The following is a 13,957-nucleotide window of genomic DNA, read 5'->3' as shown; positions in this document are numbered from 1 at the left end:
TACGTACACACATGCGACAATGATCGTTCGTTGAGAACGACGAACAAACTTTTAATTGATGAAAGAACGACCTAAGTAAAGTTAGTTTTAAAAGGTGTGTAACGATCTGATCGTTAGAACGAACGTTACATCACATAAAGCAACTATTGCGCCTGCGCATAAAAATGAGAAGTTTCACGGAGAAATAGTGAAATGCGCATGTCCAGCCTGGTACGAACGACCGTTTCCAACGATGTACTACTTTTGCAAACGATCGTCGTTGGTTAAAATCCGCCGAGACAGAACTTTCTTTTGTAGCGATTTGGCTCGTTCGTCGTTTGCCTTAATAGTCGGTGGTTCGTTTTTTGTAACGATCGTCGTTGGTAAAGATCGGGGAACGATCGTTACAAACGACTATAGTCGCATGTGTGTACGCACCTTTACTCTCTTAGGGCCTGAGCCCACTAACGCAGTTGCAGGGCTGTGGAGTTGGTACAAAAATCATCCGACCCCAAAGTTTATGAAAACACCGACTCCAGGCACCCAAAATTGCTCCGACTCCGACTCCACAGCCCTGCGCAGTTGTGTTCACTTCTGTCTGCTCTTCAGCATCTGTAACATTGATGTATTGCTGAAAAGTGGACAAAATTGCGTTAGTGAGCTCAGGTCCTAAGCAAACTTGGGGACACGTGTACAAACGCTTTATTCTTGGCCAACGGTGCCCCAACAAGCTGCCTTTGCGGAGTTCTGTCTAAAGCGTATAAAAGGTTTGAGGCCGGTTTTACACTGCAAATTGGCATCAACAGTGCACTGCACTGCCAAAAACAGACCTTCAGGGAATACAGCATCAGGCCAAACAGAAAGTGACACGCCCTTGCAGTCACTTCCTGTTTTTGATAAACTGAAGTGCACAGAAGCGTATTGTAAAAATACGCAAAAATACGCTGTGTTCAGCTCATGAGCGTCGCCATCTTTTTAAAAAAGAAATGTGTTGCCATTGTCTTCCATGACTTCCGGTCCAACACAGGTACACGTGGTAATGTAGTTTTGGAAGCGCGTCAGATTGAGAACTTCCGGTGCACCGCAACGCAGGTGAGGTGTTTTTCCCATAGGTTTTCATTGCCCTGCGGAAGCATTGCAGCAATTTGCCACATCGCACCACCACCACTGTGTGAAAGGGTCCTAGGGCCATGAGATCTTGATTGAACAAAATATTCCTGATCATATCAGTCAGAAAACTGAAGTGTGTACAGGTGGGCCTCCAATTCCAGTGGCCTACGTTGCTGTTCACACATTTGCCCTCACTTCCTCCTCGCAGAACATGATACCAAGCATCAAGTCTGTACAGTGCTGGCCAAAAGTTTTGAGACTGTCAAAAATATTGGAAATGAGAAAAGTTGGTGCTAAAGTTTTTATAATAGCAATTTGCGTATACTCCAGAATGTTATGAAGAGTGTTCAGATGAATTGCATAGTCCTCCTTTGCCATGAAAATTATCTGAATCCCCAAAAAACCTTTCTACTGCATTTCATTGATGTCATTAAAGGACCTGCTGAGATCATTTCAGTAATCGTCTTGTTAACTCAAGTGAGAATGTTGACGAGCACAAGGCTGGAGATCATCATGTCAGGCTGATTGGGTTAGAATGGCAGACATGTTAAAAGGAGGTTGATGCTTGAAATCATTGATCTTCCATTGTTAACCAGGAAAGAAACGCATGCAGCCATCATTGCGTTGCATAAAAATGACTTCACAGGCAACGATATTGTGGCTACTAAGATTGCACCTAAATCAACAATTTATAGGATCATCAAGAACTTCAAGGAAAGAGGTTCAATTCTTGTTAAGAAGGCTTCAGGGCGTCCAAGAGAGTCCAGCAAGCGCCAGGATCGTCTCCTAGGCCTAGTGCACACCAGAGCGGTTCGGCTGCGGTTTGCGATCTGCTTGCGGGTGCGGATCCGCTAGGGTAATGTATTTCAATGGGCTGGTGCACACCAGAGCGGGAGGCGTTTTGCAGAAACGCATACTCCCGGGCTGCTGCAGATTTTGGATTTAGGATGCGTTTCTGCCTCAATGTTAAGTATAGGAAAAACGCAAACCGCTCTAAAAAACGGCACTTCAGAGCGGTTTGCCAGGCGTTTTTTGTTACAGTAGCTGTTCAGTAACAGCTTTACTGTAACAATACATGAAATCTACTACACCAAAAACGCTTCACAAAACCGCAAAATGCTAGCTGAAACGCTACAGAAAAATAAGAAAAAGCGTTTCAAAATCTGCTAGCATTTTGCGGATCTGCTAGCGGTTTTTGGTGTGCACCAGGCCTCAAAGAGGATTCAGCTGTGGGATCGGAGTGCAACCAGTGCAAAGGTTGCTCAGGAATGGCAGTAGGCAGGAGTGAGCGCATCTGCACGCACAATGAGGCGAAGACTTTTGGAAGATGGCCTGGTGTCAAGAAGGGCAGCAAATAAGCCACTTCTCTCCCCAAAAAAACATCAGGGACAGATTGATCTTCTGCAGAAAGTATGGACTGCTGAGGACTGGGGCAAAGTCATATTCCCTTTCCGATTGTTTAGGGTATCTGGAAAGAGGCTTGTCAGGAGAAGAAAAGGTGAGCGCTACCATCAATCTTGTGTCATGCCAACAGTAAAGCATCCTGAGACCATTCCTGTGTGGGGTTGGTTCTCATCCAAGGGAGTGGGCTCACTCACAATTTTGCCAAAAATGTTGAACTTTTGGGTCCATGGCCCGGAAACTCCTCAGATCTTAATCCCATTGAAAACTTGTGGTTATTCCTCAAGAGGCGGGTGGACAAACAAAAACCAACTAATTCAGAGAAACTCAAAGTGATTATGAAAGAATGGGTTGCTATCAGTCAGGATTAGGCCCAGAAGTTGATTGAGAGCATGCCTAGTCGAATTGCAGAGGTCCTGAAAAAGAAGGGCCAAAACTGCAATTCCTGACTCTTTGCTTAAATCTCATGTAATTGTCAACAAAAGCCTTTGAAACGTATGAAGTGCTTATAATTATATTTCAGTACATCACATAAACAACTGAAACAAAGATCTAAAAGCAGTTTAGCAGCAAACTTTGTGAAAACTAATATTTTTGACAGTCTCAAAACTTTTGGCCAGGACTGTAGAACCCTCCTTTTGATTACAGAAATTGAAGTCTGCTTTAAAAATGGAGAAACCTTTATGGCCCTGATGCCCAACCTGCAGCTCGTCAGTGCCTACTGTGTAGTCCTCGGACTGTGACCTATAAGGGAATATTCCAGAATGATCTGGTCACAGTATCATTTCTGGGAACAGGCAGCCCACATCACACGGCTATTGTATGTGCCGCTCTTGCTCTGTTTTATAACATACAGCTCCAATGTCACTGTGTTCAGTATTCCCCAGGCCCCATTTCTTATCAAGATGAACATTTTTTTTTAAATCTAAATGAATCCAAGTTACTTCAGAAGATAAATAATACAAAGCTTCCCAGAGTTTGCGCTACCTACCAACTGCTGCCCTCAAAACTTCCGAACTGCGGGTGATGCCCCCTCCTCCTGGATTGGGTCATTTCTGTTATTACTGAGGATCTCAGATACTAGAAACCAACTACACAGACACCTCCAGTGCTATACTGTGGAGAGGCTGGAGAACCACTGCACAGACACCTTCAGTGCTATACTGTGGAGACTGGAGACCCTCTACACAGACACCTCCAGTGCTATACTGTGGAGACTGGAGACCCTCTACACAGACACCTCTAGTGCTATACTGTGGAGAGACTGGAGACCCACTGCACAGACACCACCAGTGCTATACTGTGGAGAGACCGGAGACCCTGTGCACAGACACCTCCAGTGCTATACTGTGGAGACTGGAGACCCTCTGCACAGACACCTCCAGTGCTATACTGTGGAGAGACTGGAGACCCTCTGCACAGACACCTCCAGTGCTATACTGTGGAGAGACAGGAGACCCTCTACACAGACACCTCCAGTGCTACACTGTGGAGAGACTGGAGACCCCCTGCACAGACACCTCCAGTGCTATACTGTGGAGAGACTGGAGACCCTCTGCACAGACACCTCCAGTGCTATACTGTGGAGAGACTGGAGACCCTCTGCACAGACACCTCCAGTGCTATACTGTGGAGAGACTGGAGACCCCCTGCACAGACACCTCCAGTGCTATACTGTGGAGAGACTGGAGACCCTCTGCACAGACACCTCCAGTGCTATACTGTGGAGAGACTGGAGACCCTCTGCACAGACACCTCCAGTGCTATACTGTGGAGAGACTGGAGACCCTCTACACAGACACCTCCAGTGCTACACTGTGGAGAGACTGGAGCCCCTGTGCACAGACACCTCCAGTGCTATACTGTGGAGAGACTGGAGACCCTCTACACAGACACCTCCAGTGCTATACTGTGGAGAGACTGGAGACCCTCTGCACAAACACCTCCAGTGCTATACTGTGGAGAGACTGGAGACCCTCTGCACAGACACCTCTAGTGCTATGCTGTGGAGAGACTGGAGACCCTCTACACAGACACCTCCAGTGCTATACTGTGGAGAGACTGGAGACCCTCTGCACAGACACCTCCAGTGCTACACTGTGGAGAGACTGGAGCCCCTGTGCACAGACACCTCCAGTGCTATACTGTGGAGAGACTGGAGACCCTCTACACAGACACCTCCAGTGCTGTACTGTGGAGAGACCGGAGACCCTGTGCACAGACACCTCCAGTGCTATACTGTGGAGAGACTGGAGACCCTCTGCACAGACACCTCCAGTGCTATACTGTGGAGAGACTGGAGACCCTCTACACAGACACCTCCAGTGCTACACTGTGGAGAGACTGGAGACCCCCTGCACAGACACCTCCAGTGCTACACTGCGGAGAGACTGGAGCCTATGTGCACAGACACCTCCAGTGCTATACTGTGGAGAGACTGGAGACCCTCTACACAGACACCTCCAGTGCTATACTGTGGAGAGACTGGAGACCCTCTGCACAGACACCTCCAGTGCTATACTGTGGAGAGACTGGAGACCCTCTGCACAGACACCTCTAGTGCTATGCTGTGGAGAGACTGGAGACCTTCTGCACAGACACCTCCAGTGCTATACTGTGGAGAGACTGGAGACCCTCTGCACAGACACCTCCAGTGCTACACTGTGGAGAGACTGGAGCCCCTGTGCACAGACACCTCCAGTGCTATACTGTGGAGAGACTGGAGACCCTCTGCACAGACACCTCCAGTGCTATACTGTGGAGAGACTGGAGACCCTCTGCACAGACACCTCCAGTGCTATACTGTGGAGAGACTGGAGACCCTCTACACAGACACCTCCAGTGCTACACTGTGGAGAGACTGGAGCCCCTGTGCACAGACACCTCCAGTGCTATACTGTGGAGAGACTGGAGACCCTCTACACAGACACCTCCAGTGCTATACTGTGGAGAGACTGGAGACCCTCTGCACAGACACCTCCAGTGCTATACTGTGGAGAGACTGGAGACCCTCTGCACAGACACCTCTAGTGCTATGCTGTGGAGAGACTGGAGACCCTCTACACAGACACCTCCAGTGCTATACTGTGGAGAGACTGGAGACCCTCTGCACAGACACCTCCAGTGCTACACTGTGGAGAGACTGGAGCCCCTGTGCACAGACACCTCCAGTGCTATACTGTGGAGAGACTGGAGACCCTCTACACAGACACCTCCAGTGCTGTACTGTGGAGAGACCGGAGACCCTGTGCACAGACACCTCCAGTGCTATACTGTGGAGAGACTGGAGACCCTCTGCACAGACACCTCCAGTGCTATACTGTGGAGAGACTGGAGACCCTCTACACAGACACCTCCAGTGCTACACTGTGGAGAGACTGGAGACCCCCTGCACAGACACCTCCAGTGCTACACTGCGGAGAGACTGGAGCCCCTGTGCACAGACACCTCCAGTGCTATACTGTGGAGAGACTGGAGACCCTCTACACAGACACCTCCAGTGCTATACTGTGGAGAGACTGGAGACCCTCTGCACAGACACCTCCAGTGCTATACTGTGGAGAGACTGGAGACCCTCTGCACAGACACCTCTAGTGCTATGCTGTGGAGAGACTGGAGACCTTCTGCACAGACACCTCCAGTGCTATACTGTGGAGAGACTGGAGACCCTCTGCACAGACACCTCCAGTGCTATACTGTGGAGAGACTGGAGACCCTCTGCACAGACACCTCTAGTGCTATGCTGTGGAGAGACTGGAGACCCTCTGCACAGACACCTTCAGTGCTATACTGTGTAGAGACTGGAGACCCTCTGCACAGACACCTCCAGTGCTATACTGTGGAGAGACTGGAGACCCTTTACACAGACACCTCCAGTGCTACACTGTGGAGAGACTGGAGACCCTGTGCACAGACACCTCCAGTGCTATACTGTGGAGAGACTGGAGACCCTGTGCACAGACACCTCCAGTGCTGTACTGTGGAGAGACTGGAGACCCTCTGCACAGACACCTTCAGTGCTATACTGTGGAGATACTGGAGACCCTCTGCACAGACACCTCTAGTGCTTTAACAATAACAATTGCCTCCTTTCTTCAGGGATCTATAGTTATAAATAATTAAAATAGTACTTATTATGGTGTAGCAGGAGTCTTTGCCATTGCTGTTGTGAAACCTTCCTTCTTTAACCTAAGAAATACTGCAAAGATTAAGCACCTCGTTCCTTCAGAGGATCTTCCAACGCTAGTTCATGCCTTCCTCTGCAGCTAGTCCAAAATGCTGACCATCCCCAGAGTCCAATTAAAAACCTTTGGAACCAGAGCTTTCTGTCATGCTGCCCCTACCCTTTGGAACGCCTTGCCACACCCAATCAAGACAGCTCTAACCCTGGACACATTTAAATCAAAACTGAAAAGCCACCCGTTTAGTCTGGCATTTATGACCACATAACTTTTTTCCCCGTGAAAATCACCATGTACTGATCAGAGGCAAGCTTATGCGCTTTGTGTCCTCCAGGAGAAAAGCACACATGTTTTATTGCTGCTGGTATAAAAAAAAAAAATTACCAACAGGACCAGTAACTGGCAGCTTAACATATAATAAGCAGCAGAGATGGCTCCAACCGGCCACTTCAGAAAAGAGATCAAATCGAAAAAAATAATCGATACTTACCTATGTAGAGGAAAGTCTCTGGATCCCATTCACACTGGGGTGGATAGCGGGTGATCCCCTTTTAAAGCGCTAGTGCAATAAAACTTTAACACTGCCGCAATTGCCTCTGATCGTGGGCAATTTGCGATTAGCAGCAATCGCAAAACACGCAACTTGCAGCATTTCACCGCGATTCTAGAGCAATCACCATTAGAATGCTAAAAAGCACTAATCGCCATCGCTCAAAAATCGTGAGATTGTGCAGTGATTTTACCGTGCTAATGGCTTAGCACTAGCGTTTTTGCATTTGCCAGTGTAAATGCCTTCCCAGTCCTCTCATTCTCCCGGTGAAGTTGGGAGGGGGAGAGAGGAAAGAGTACACTCCCACACAGACGTTTCCTAAACTCTGCTGAGATCAACACAATTCATTTGGAGCACTTTGAAGCCCCAGAATAGAGAGGGAAAGAGGCTTCAGCCAATCAGGCTGCATTAGTTAAGTCTGAGAGGAAGTAGAGAAGCAAAAAAGGACAACCCAGCATGCCCTGCAACTTCCTTTTTGTGTACCAAATAAGAGTCAGGTAAACTGGGGAATGATTATCAACAAGAAAAGTAATAGGGATTTTAACGTTTGGATTGCCTGGTTAGCATCCTTATTACTTGTTTACCAGATAAAAATAAGTAATAGATTTTTTATTTTATGCCCGACAGTTACACTTTAAAGTAACACTGAAGTGTATTTTAAAAAAAAAAAAAACAAGTCAAGTTACTTACTGATGGAGAAGGGAAGCTCTGGATCTCATACAGCAGTGATGGCTAACCTTGGCACTCCAGCTGTGGCAAAACTACAAATCCCATCATGCCTCTGCCTCCCCGAGTTATGCTTCTCGGAGGTGGCAAATTTGAACTGGGGAAAGCACTAGGATGAGGAAAACGAGAGAGAGGTTTAGGAAGGCTCAATGAGCTCTAATCTTCCCTCTCCATAGGTGAGCATCTGACTTTATTTTAAAGGATGCTTCAATCTTGCTTCAAAGGGAACATAAAGCGCGAGGGATATAGAGGCTGCCATATTTATTTCCTTTTAAACAATGCATCTTCCCTGGCTGTCCTGCTGATCGATCCTCTGCCATTAAAGAAAACCTGTAACTAAAAAAAGTTCCCCTGGGGGATACTCACCTGGGGTGAGGGAAGCCTCCGGATCCTATTGAGGCTTCCCCCGTCCTCCTGGGTCCTGCAATACAGCTCCCTGAACAACGGGGATGTAAATAATTACCTTCCCGGCTCCAGCGCAGGATCGGCTCTCCGCTCCGAGATAGGCGGAAAAAGCCGGTCGCTATCGGTCCGCTCTACTACGCAGGCGCAAGTCTCCTGCGTAGTAGAGCGGATTCGACAGAGATCGGCTATTTCCGCCTATCTCCGTGCGCAGAGCCGCAACAGCGCTCCTGCTGGAGCAAGGGAAGGTAAATATATCAAGGCTTGTCAGGTTTGTCGAGCCAGGATTGCGGGACACTTCGGGGGAGCCAGCGCTTGCCTGCCTGCAGCTACCATGGAGGGGGAAGCCTCATTGGGACCCTGAGGCTTCCCCCTCCCGAGGTAAGTACCCCCCAGGGGACATTTTTTTTTAGTACAGAGTCTCTTTAATACTTTCAGTCATAGACCCTGAAACAAGCAAGCAGATCAGGTGATCTGACAGAAGTCTGACTGGATTAGCTGCATGCTTGTTTCAGGCGTGTGATTCAGATACGCCTGAACCAGGGCTGGTGCACATCAATAGCACTTCTGGGCGCTTTTTAAAACGCTTGCGCTTCAAAAAGCACTTAGCTAATGTATTTGAATGGGATGGTGCACACCAGAGCGAGGTGCTTTTTTAGAAAGACGCAAACTCGGGTCCTGCAGCATTTCTGCTGATTTCTGAGGCGTTTCTGCCTCAATGTTAAAGAGAACCAAAGACTAACTAAAGAAAAGCTTTTATACATACCTGGGGCTTCCTCCAGCCCCATACGCACGGATCGCTCCCACGCCGCTGTCCTCCGCTGCCCGCAGCTACGAGAACCGGCTCCTCGCTCTTCCGTCAGTGGGAGCCAGTCTAGCGTAGGAGAAGTGTGCTCTTTACGTATCTCTGCATCAGCCGCTGGAGAGATTTGTAGAGGGCGCACTTCTCCTGCGTAGCTGGCTCCAATGACGTCAGTGACGGGAGCCGGTTCTCGTAGTTGCAGGCATCGGTGGATGGCGGCGTGGGAGCGATCCGTGCGTTTGGGGCTGGAGGAAGCCCCAGGTATGTATAAAAGCTTTTCTTTAGTTTGTCACTGGTTCCCTTTAAGTATAGGAAAGTGGAAAATCGCTCTGAAAAGCACTAGATCAGAGCGATTTTCCAGGTGTTTTTGTTACAGAAGCTGTTCAGTTACAGCTCTACTGTAACAAAATATAAAAAAAACGCTACACCAAAACGCTCCAAAGAATGCTAGGCATGCTTAGAAAATCGCTAGGCACATGTCTAGAATCACCTTAAAAAAAGCGCTAAGCGTTTGCAATTATGCTAGCGCTTTTTGGTGTGCACTGGGTATGACACGCCTAAAACAAGCCAGAAAGATCACCATGACAGCCAGGCAACTGGTATTAATCGAAAGGAAATAAATGTGGAAGCCTCCATATTCCTGACTTCAGTTGTCCTTTATTCCCTCGATCACCCCCAAACGCCCATACAAAATAGGGGTGATCCTCATCACTTCCCACAATACATTGCGGGTCCTGGCAAATGACTGATTTAGGGGGGTGTGGAGGATTTGCGCGCACTGATGAACTTTGGGAGTGGATGAGGAACTCTGCTAGAGCAAGCAGTATGCAGCAGATTATTGCAAGGCCTTTTATTGCCCCCTTATGCCAGTCTGAATAAACTGTTTTACTGACAGGTTTAACTTAATGAGCTGAGAGAGCCCCCCTCCTGTGACTGGCTGAGAGGAGATTAACCCTTTCCTGGGAAACCCCTGCAGCTCCCATGGCTCATCCAATGAATGTTTACCAACAAAGTCATGCGGGAGAGGCGTGCAATGACAGGATGCACATACATGTGAACAGGGGATGGCGTGTGGCGAGCTGAGACACAGGAACACATATACTGCACATACACTGCATGGCCCCAAAAATTAGAGACACCCCTTAAGTAAACCAGTCCAACAATGACGTAGAGTGACGTACCAACGCAGAGTTGCATACATAAGGAACGGTTAGCTACAGACCATTCGCTATCACAGAAGTTGTGAAAATGGGTAAGATGAAAAATATATGTGACTTTGAACAAGGGATGATCGTCTGCGCAGGAAGAGCTGGTGCTAGCATCTCTGAAACGATGGCTCTTTTATGGTGGCCACTAATGATCCAATCTTTTTCATCCAGTCTTACCAAATCTATGTAGTAGAAGAGTAAACTGGTGGAATATATTAATTGGATACTATAGGCAGTTCCCTTATATTAGATAGAAATGGTAAGATTGGGGCAGCACAGTGGCGTAGTGGTTAGCTCTCTCGCCTTGCAGCGCTGGGTCCCTGGTTCGAATCCCAGCCAGGGCACTATCTGCAAAGAGTTTGTATGTTCTCTCCGTGTCTGTGTGGGTTTCCTCCGGGCACTCCGGTTTCCTCCCACATTCCAAAAACATACGGATACGTTAATTGGCTCCCCCTAAAAAAATTGGCCCTAGACTACAGTACTTACACTACATAATATAGACATATGGCAATGGTAGGGATTAGATTGTGAGCTCCTTTGAGGGACAGTTAGTGACAAGATATATATATATATATATATATATATATATAGATAGATAGATAGATAGATAGATAGATAGATAGATACACACATTGTACAGTGCTGCGTAATATGTCGGCGCTATATAAATACTAAATAATAATAATAAAGATTGGATGAAAAGGATTGGATTATTAGTGGCCACCATTAAGATTTTCTTGCCCAACAGTATCTCGGGTGTATAGAGAGCGGCAGTTGAAAAAAAAACTTCAAGTGATAAGGACTATTCTAGTGTAAAAAGGCTGGTTAACGAGAGAGGTGAATGGCGATCAGTATCAAATTGAATTGAGGAACATCAGTCAGAGTTTAACCTGCTTCCATGGCCAGCTCAGTCACCGGACCTCAATACTATTGAGCATTTGTGGGACGAAGTTGAAAGATCACTTCAAAGCTTGGAAACGCCTCCATCCAGTCTGACCCAACTTAGAGATGCTATTATGTCAGCATGGGCCAGCATTCCTCAGCAACGGTATCAGCATTTTGTTGAGTTCATGCCAAGAGGAATTTCGGCTGTGAAAAGGTAGACCAACTCGTTATTAGAGGGTGTCTCTAATTTTCTGATGCTACATGCGTGAGCCCTTCATTGCTCCAATGATGGGATGCTAGCGGTGGGCATCTCCTTTCGCTCCACCCCAATCTAATGTCTGTCCAATTATCTCCTTATAACGGCTGGTACGCACACTGCAATTTGCACTTCAAAACTTATTTCCGATGGAGAACCTTATCAGATCCTATAAAAATATACAGCCTGCCAGCGACCAATCTGAAGTTCACAACTGGTCTGTTTCTCGATCGGAAGCAAATCGGTCGTGCTGGAAAATGATGATCAAAATATTGGCTATCGATCAATACTCAATCGGAAAAATGATTGGAAATCTGATCAGTAGTCAAAACAATCAGATAAGCGCGTAGGCTAGATTTCTACATTCAATCGGCATCAGATCTGAATATCGATCTGATCACTAGTACAAATACGAAGTGAAAATTGCATTATGTGTAGCAGGTCATGTTACAGAGTCCAGCAGTGTCCAGGCAGTCACATGAAACTTCGTTTTCACTCAAGCCAACCAAAGTATTCAATTGCAGTCAATCAGAGAGCTCCCAGCCAGAGGAGGCTATGGGACAGTAGAGATAACGGGACAAGCATACCTAAATCATCCCCGCTTTAAGAAAATTTGGAAGCAGAATAGAAATAAATGAATTTTAAATATAAAAAAAGAATTTCGCAGATGCTCCAGTATTCTTAATGGACTCCCCATACCGTCACATACAGCGCAAACGTAAATATACCATAAACTTAGAAGGTTTGGGAGGAAACCAGAAACCCATACAATTTATCCCTATCACATGACTACTCCATTCTTGGAATCCATTTAAAGAGACTTTCCACTCTTAAATAGTACTTATAAGACTGGTGATTGGAAATGACTAATGGAGTGAATGTTTGCATCCGATAGGTGTCCCGAGGGAAAACAGGCAGCCAGGACAACACAGAAAAACTCTAAAGTCAGGGGCTAGCTATGATTATTAAGGTACACCTGCCTCCTGGGACTTGTCCAGCCTTAATGCAGAAGATCAATGATTGGCATCACAGGCACATGGTTCAGGTACTTACGGGTGTGAGTCCGGGTGGAGGGGTGTGCAGAGGTGCAAACAGGCAGCAGGAGCAGGAAGAATGGAAGGGGGGCCCCTAAAGACCCCATAGTGGAGAATGCCTTGGTGGTGTGTCTTCTGGTGATCCACCCCTGGGTTCCCTACAGGGGGCACTCTGGTGAAGGTCCTTCACTCCACTAAATCAGTTGTAATCCACCTCCAGGGAATTCCTTTTTCTGTCCAGGTTAATTAGGATTCCCCACCCGCCCCCACCTGTACTACTGACCCACCCCTGCGGAGTCCTCTATGTTGGACATTCTACCTTATAAATACCCCTGTCCTCTTTGTAAAGACCCCTCTCTCCACCTCCTAGAGACACCAGTCCTTAATGTACAGAATAAACCCTCTCTCCTTTACAGGATCTGGTGTTATATACTCCTTTTTTCTGGAACCTATGGACTATGCACTCAACTCTTTCTCCATCTTCCCCACTTTACCTGAATTCCCCCTTGAGACCACCGCCTCTAAATCTCACCCCCTATGAAGACCCCCGTTATATCCCCTCTTGTCTCTTCCAGGGTCTTCTATGGCTAATCCCTTCACTGAACACCTCTTGCCCCCTGGGTCACCCCCTGCTGGACCCCAAATTGCCAATTCTCAAAGACCCTCCATCTGCTGGACAGCTGTAACTGTTCCGACCCACAAAAACCTTCTGCTGCTCTCCTCCTGTAACTTCTGCCAAACTTCTAAAACTTCTTTCAGATCCTTCAAATCTTCAGTTGATTCTGAAGAGGAAAAAGATAATTTTGCTACCAAACCAAAACGTTTTTCTTACTTTAACTGAAAACTACCTCTGGCTTTCAAAAACTTCTGCCGAACCTCTAAAACTGCTTCTGTACTCCAAAGAGGTCTTCTCAGCCCTCGCAGCTTCTATTAAAGCCCCCGAAAGTTTGTCTTAGCCCCTAGAACTTATTCTGACCTCCTATAACGTCTTCCGACTCCCCGTAACTTTATGGACACTCCACTTCATCCACATTGACCGAAACACAGTTGGCTTCTGTAGATCCAGCGCCCATAGACCCCAAATTGCTCTCCTGACTCCCCCAAATAGCAATCACAGAGCCCGCAGTGTGAGCTCCGGTCCGCAGCGCTGACATGTGAGTCTCCGGCTGAGCTGCTGCTGCAGAGATGAGCTGCTCCTCCCCCTCCCTCCCCCTACCGGGCTATGAGAGAAAGAGAGTGCCCCATCTCCTCCCCCTCCACCCCCTGCTGCCCTCTCCCACCTCCAGTCCTGCTACTACCAACCTGTGGCATACAACATCATTTACCAGTCTGTGCCCATCTCCATCCCCTGCTGTCCCTTCCCCACCTCCAGCCCTGCTGCAACCAACCTGGGGCCACATCTGCCAACCTATGCCACCCCTGC

General features: G+C 47.6%; 1 protein-coding gene across 5 annotated transcripts in view; it reads right to left on the bottom strand.

Annotated features, from left to right (window-relative positions):
* SCUBE2 (signal peptide, CUB domain and EGF like domain containing 2) overlaps positions 1–13,687 on the bottom strand; it is a 162,896-nt gene extending 149,209 nt beyond the window's left edge. For all 5 annotated transcript variants that reach the window (XR_011024702.1, XM_068260196.1, XM_068260198.1 and 2 more), the window contains exon 1: positions 12,554–13,687. Coding sequence is in view for 4 of the 5 variants with exons in the window: in XM_068260196.1 (XP_068116297.1) it covers positions 12,554–12,641 (88 nt within the window). In the remaining variant the exon portion in view is untranslated. The remainder of the gene's footprint in view (positions 1–12,553) is intronic.
* Positions 13,688–13,957: the final 270 nt, after the last annotated feature.

This window comes from Hyperolius riggenbachi, chromosome 11 (assembly GCF_040937935.1).
Source record: "Hyperolius riggenbachi isolate aHypRig1 chromosome 11, aHypRig1.pri, whole genome shotgun sequence".
NCBI lineage: Eukaryota > Metazoa > Chordata > Amphibia > Anura > Hyperoliidae > Hyperolius > Hyperolius riggenbachi.
Note: the sequence above shows the minus strand (reverse complement) of the source record. Positions and strands in the feature narration are given on the sequence as shown.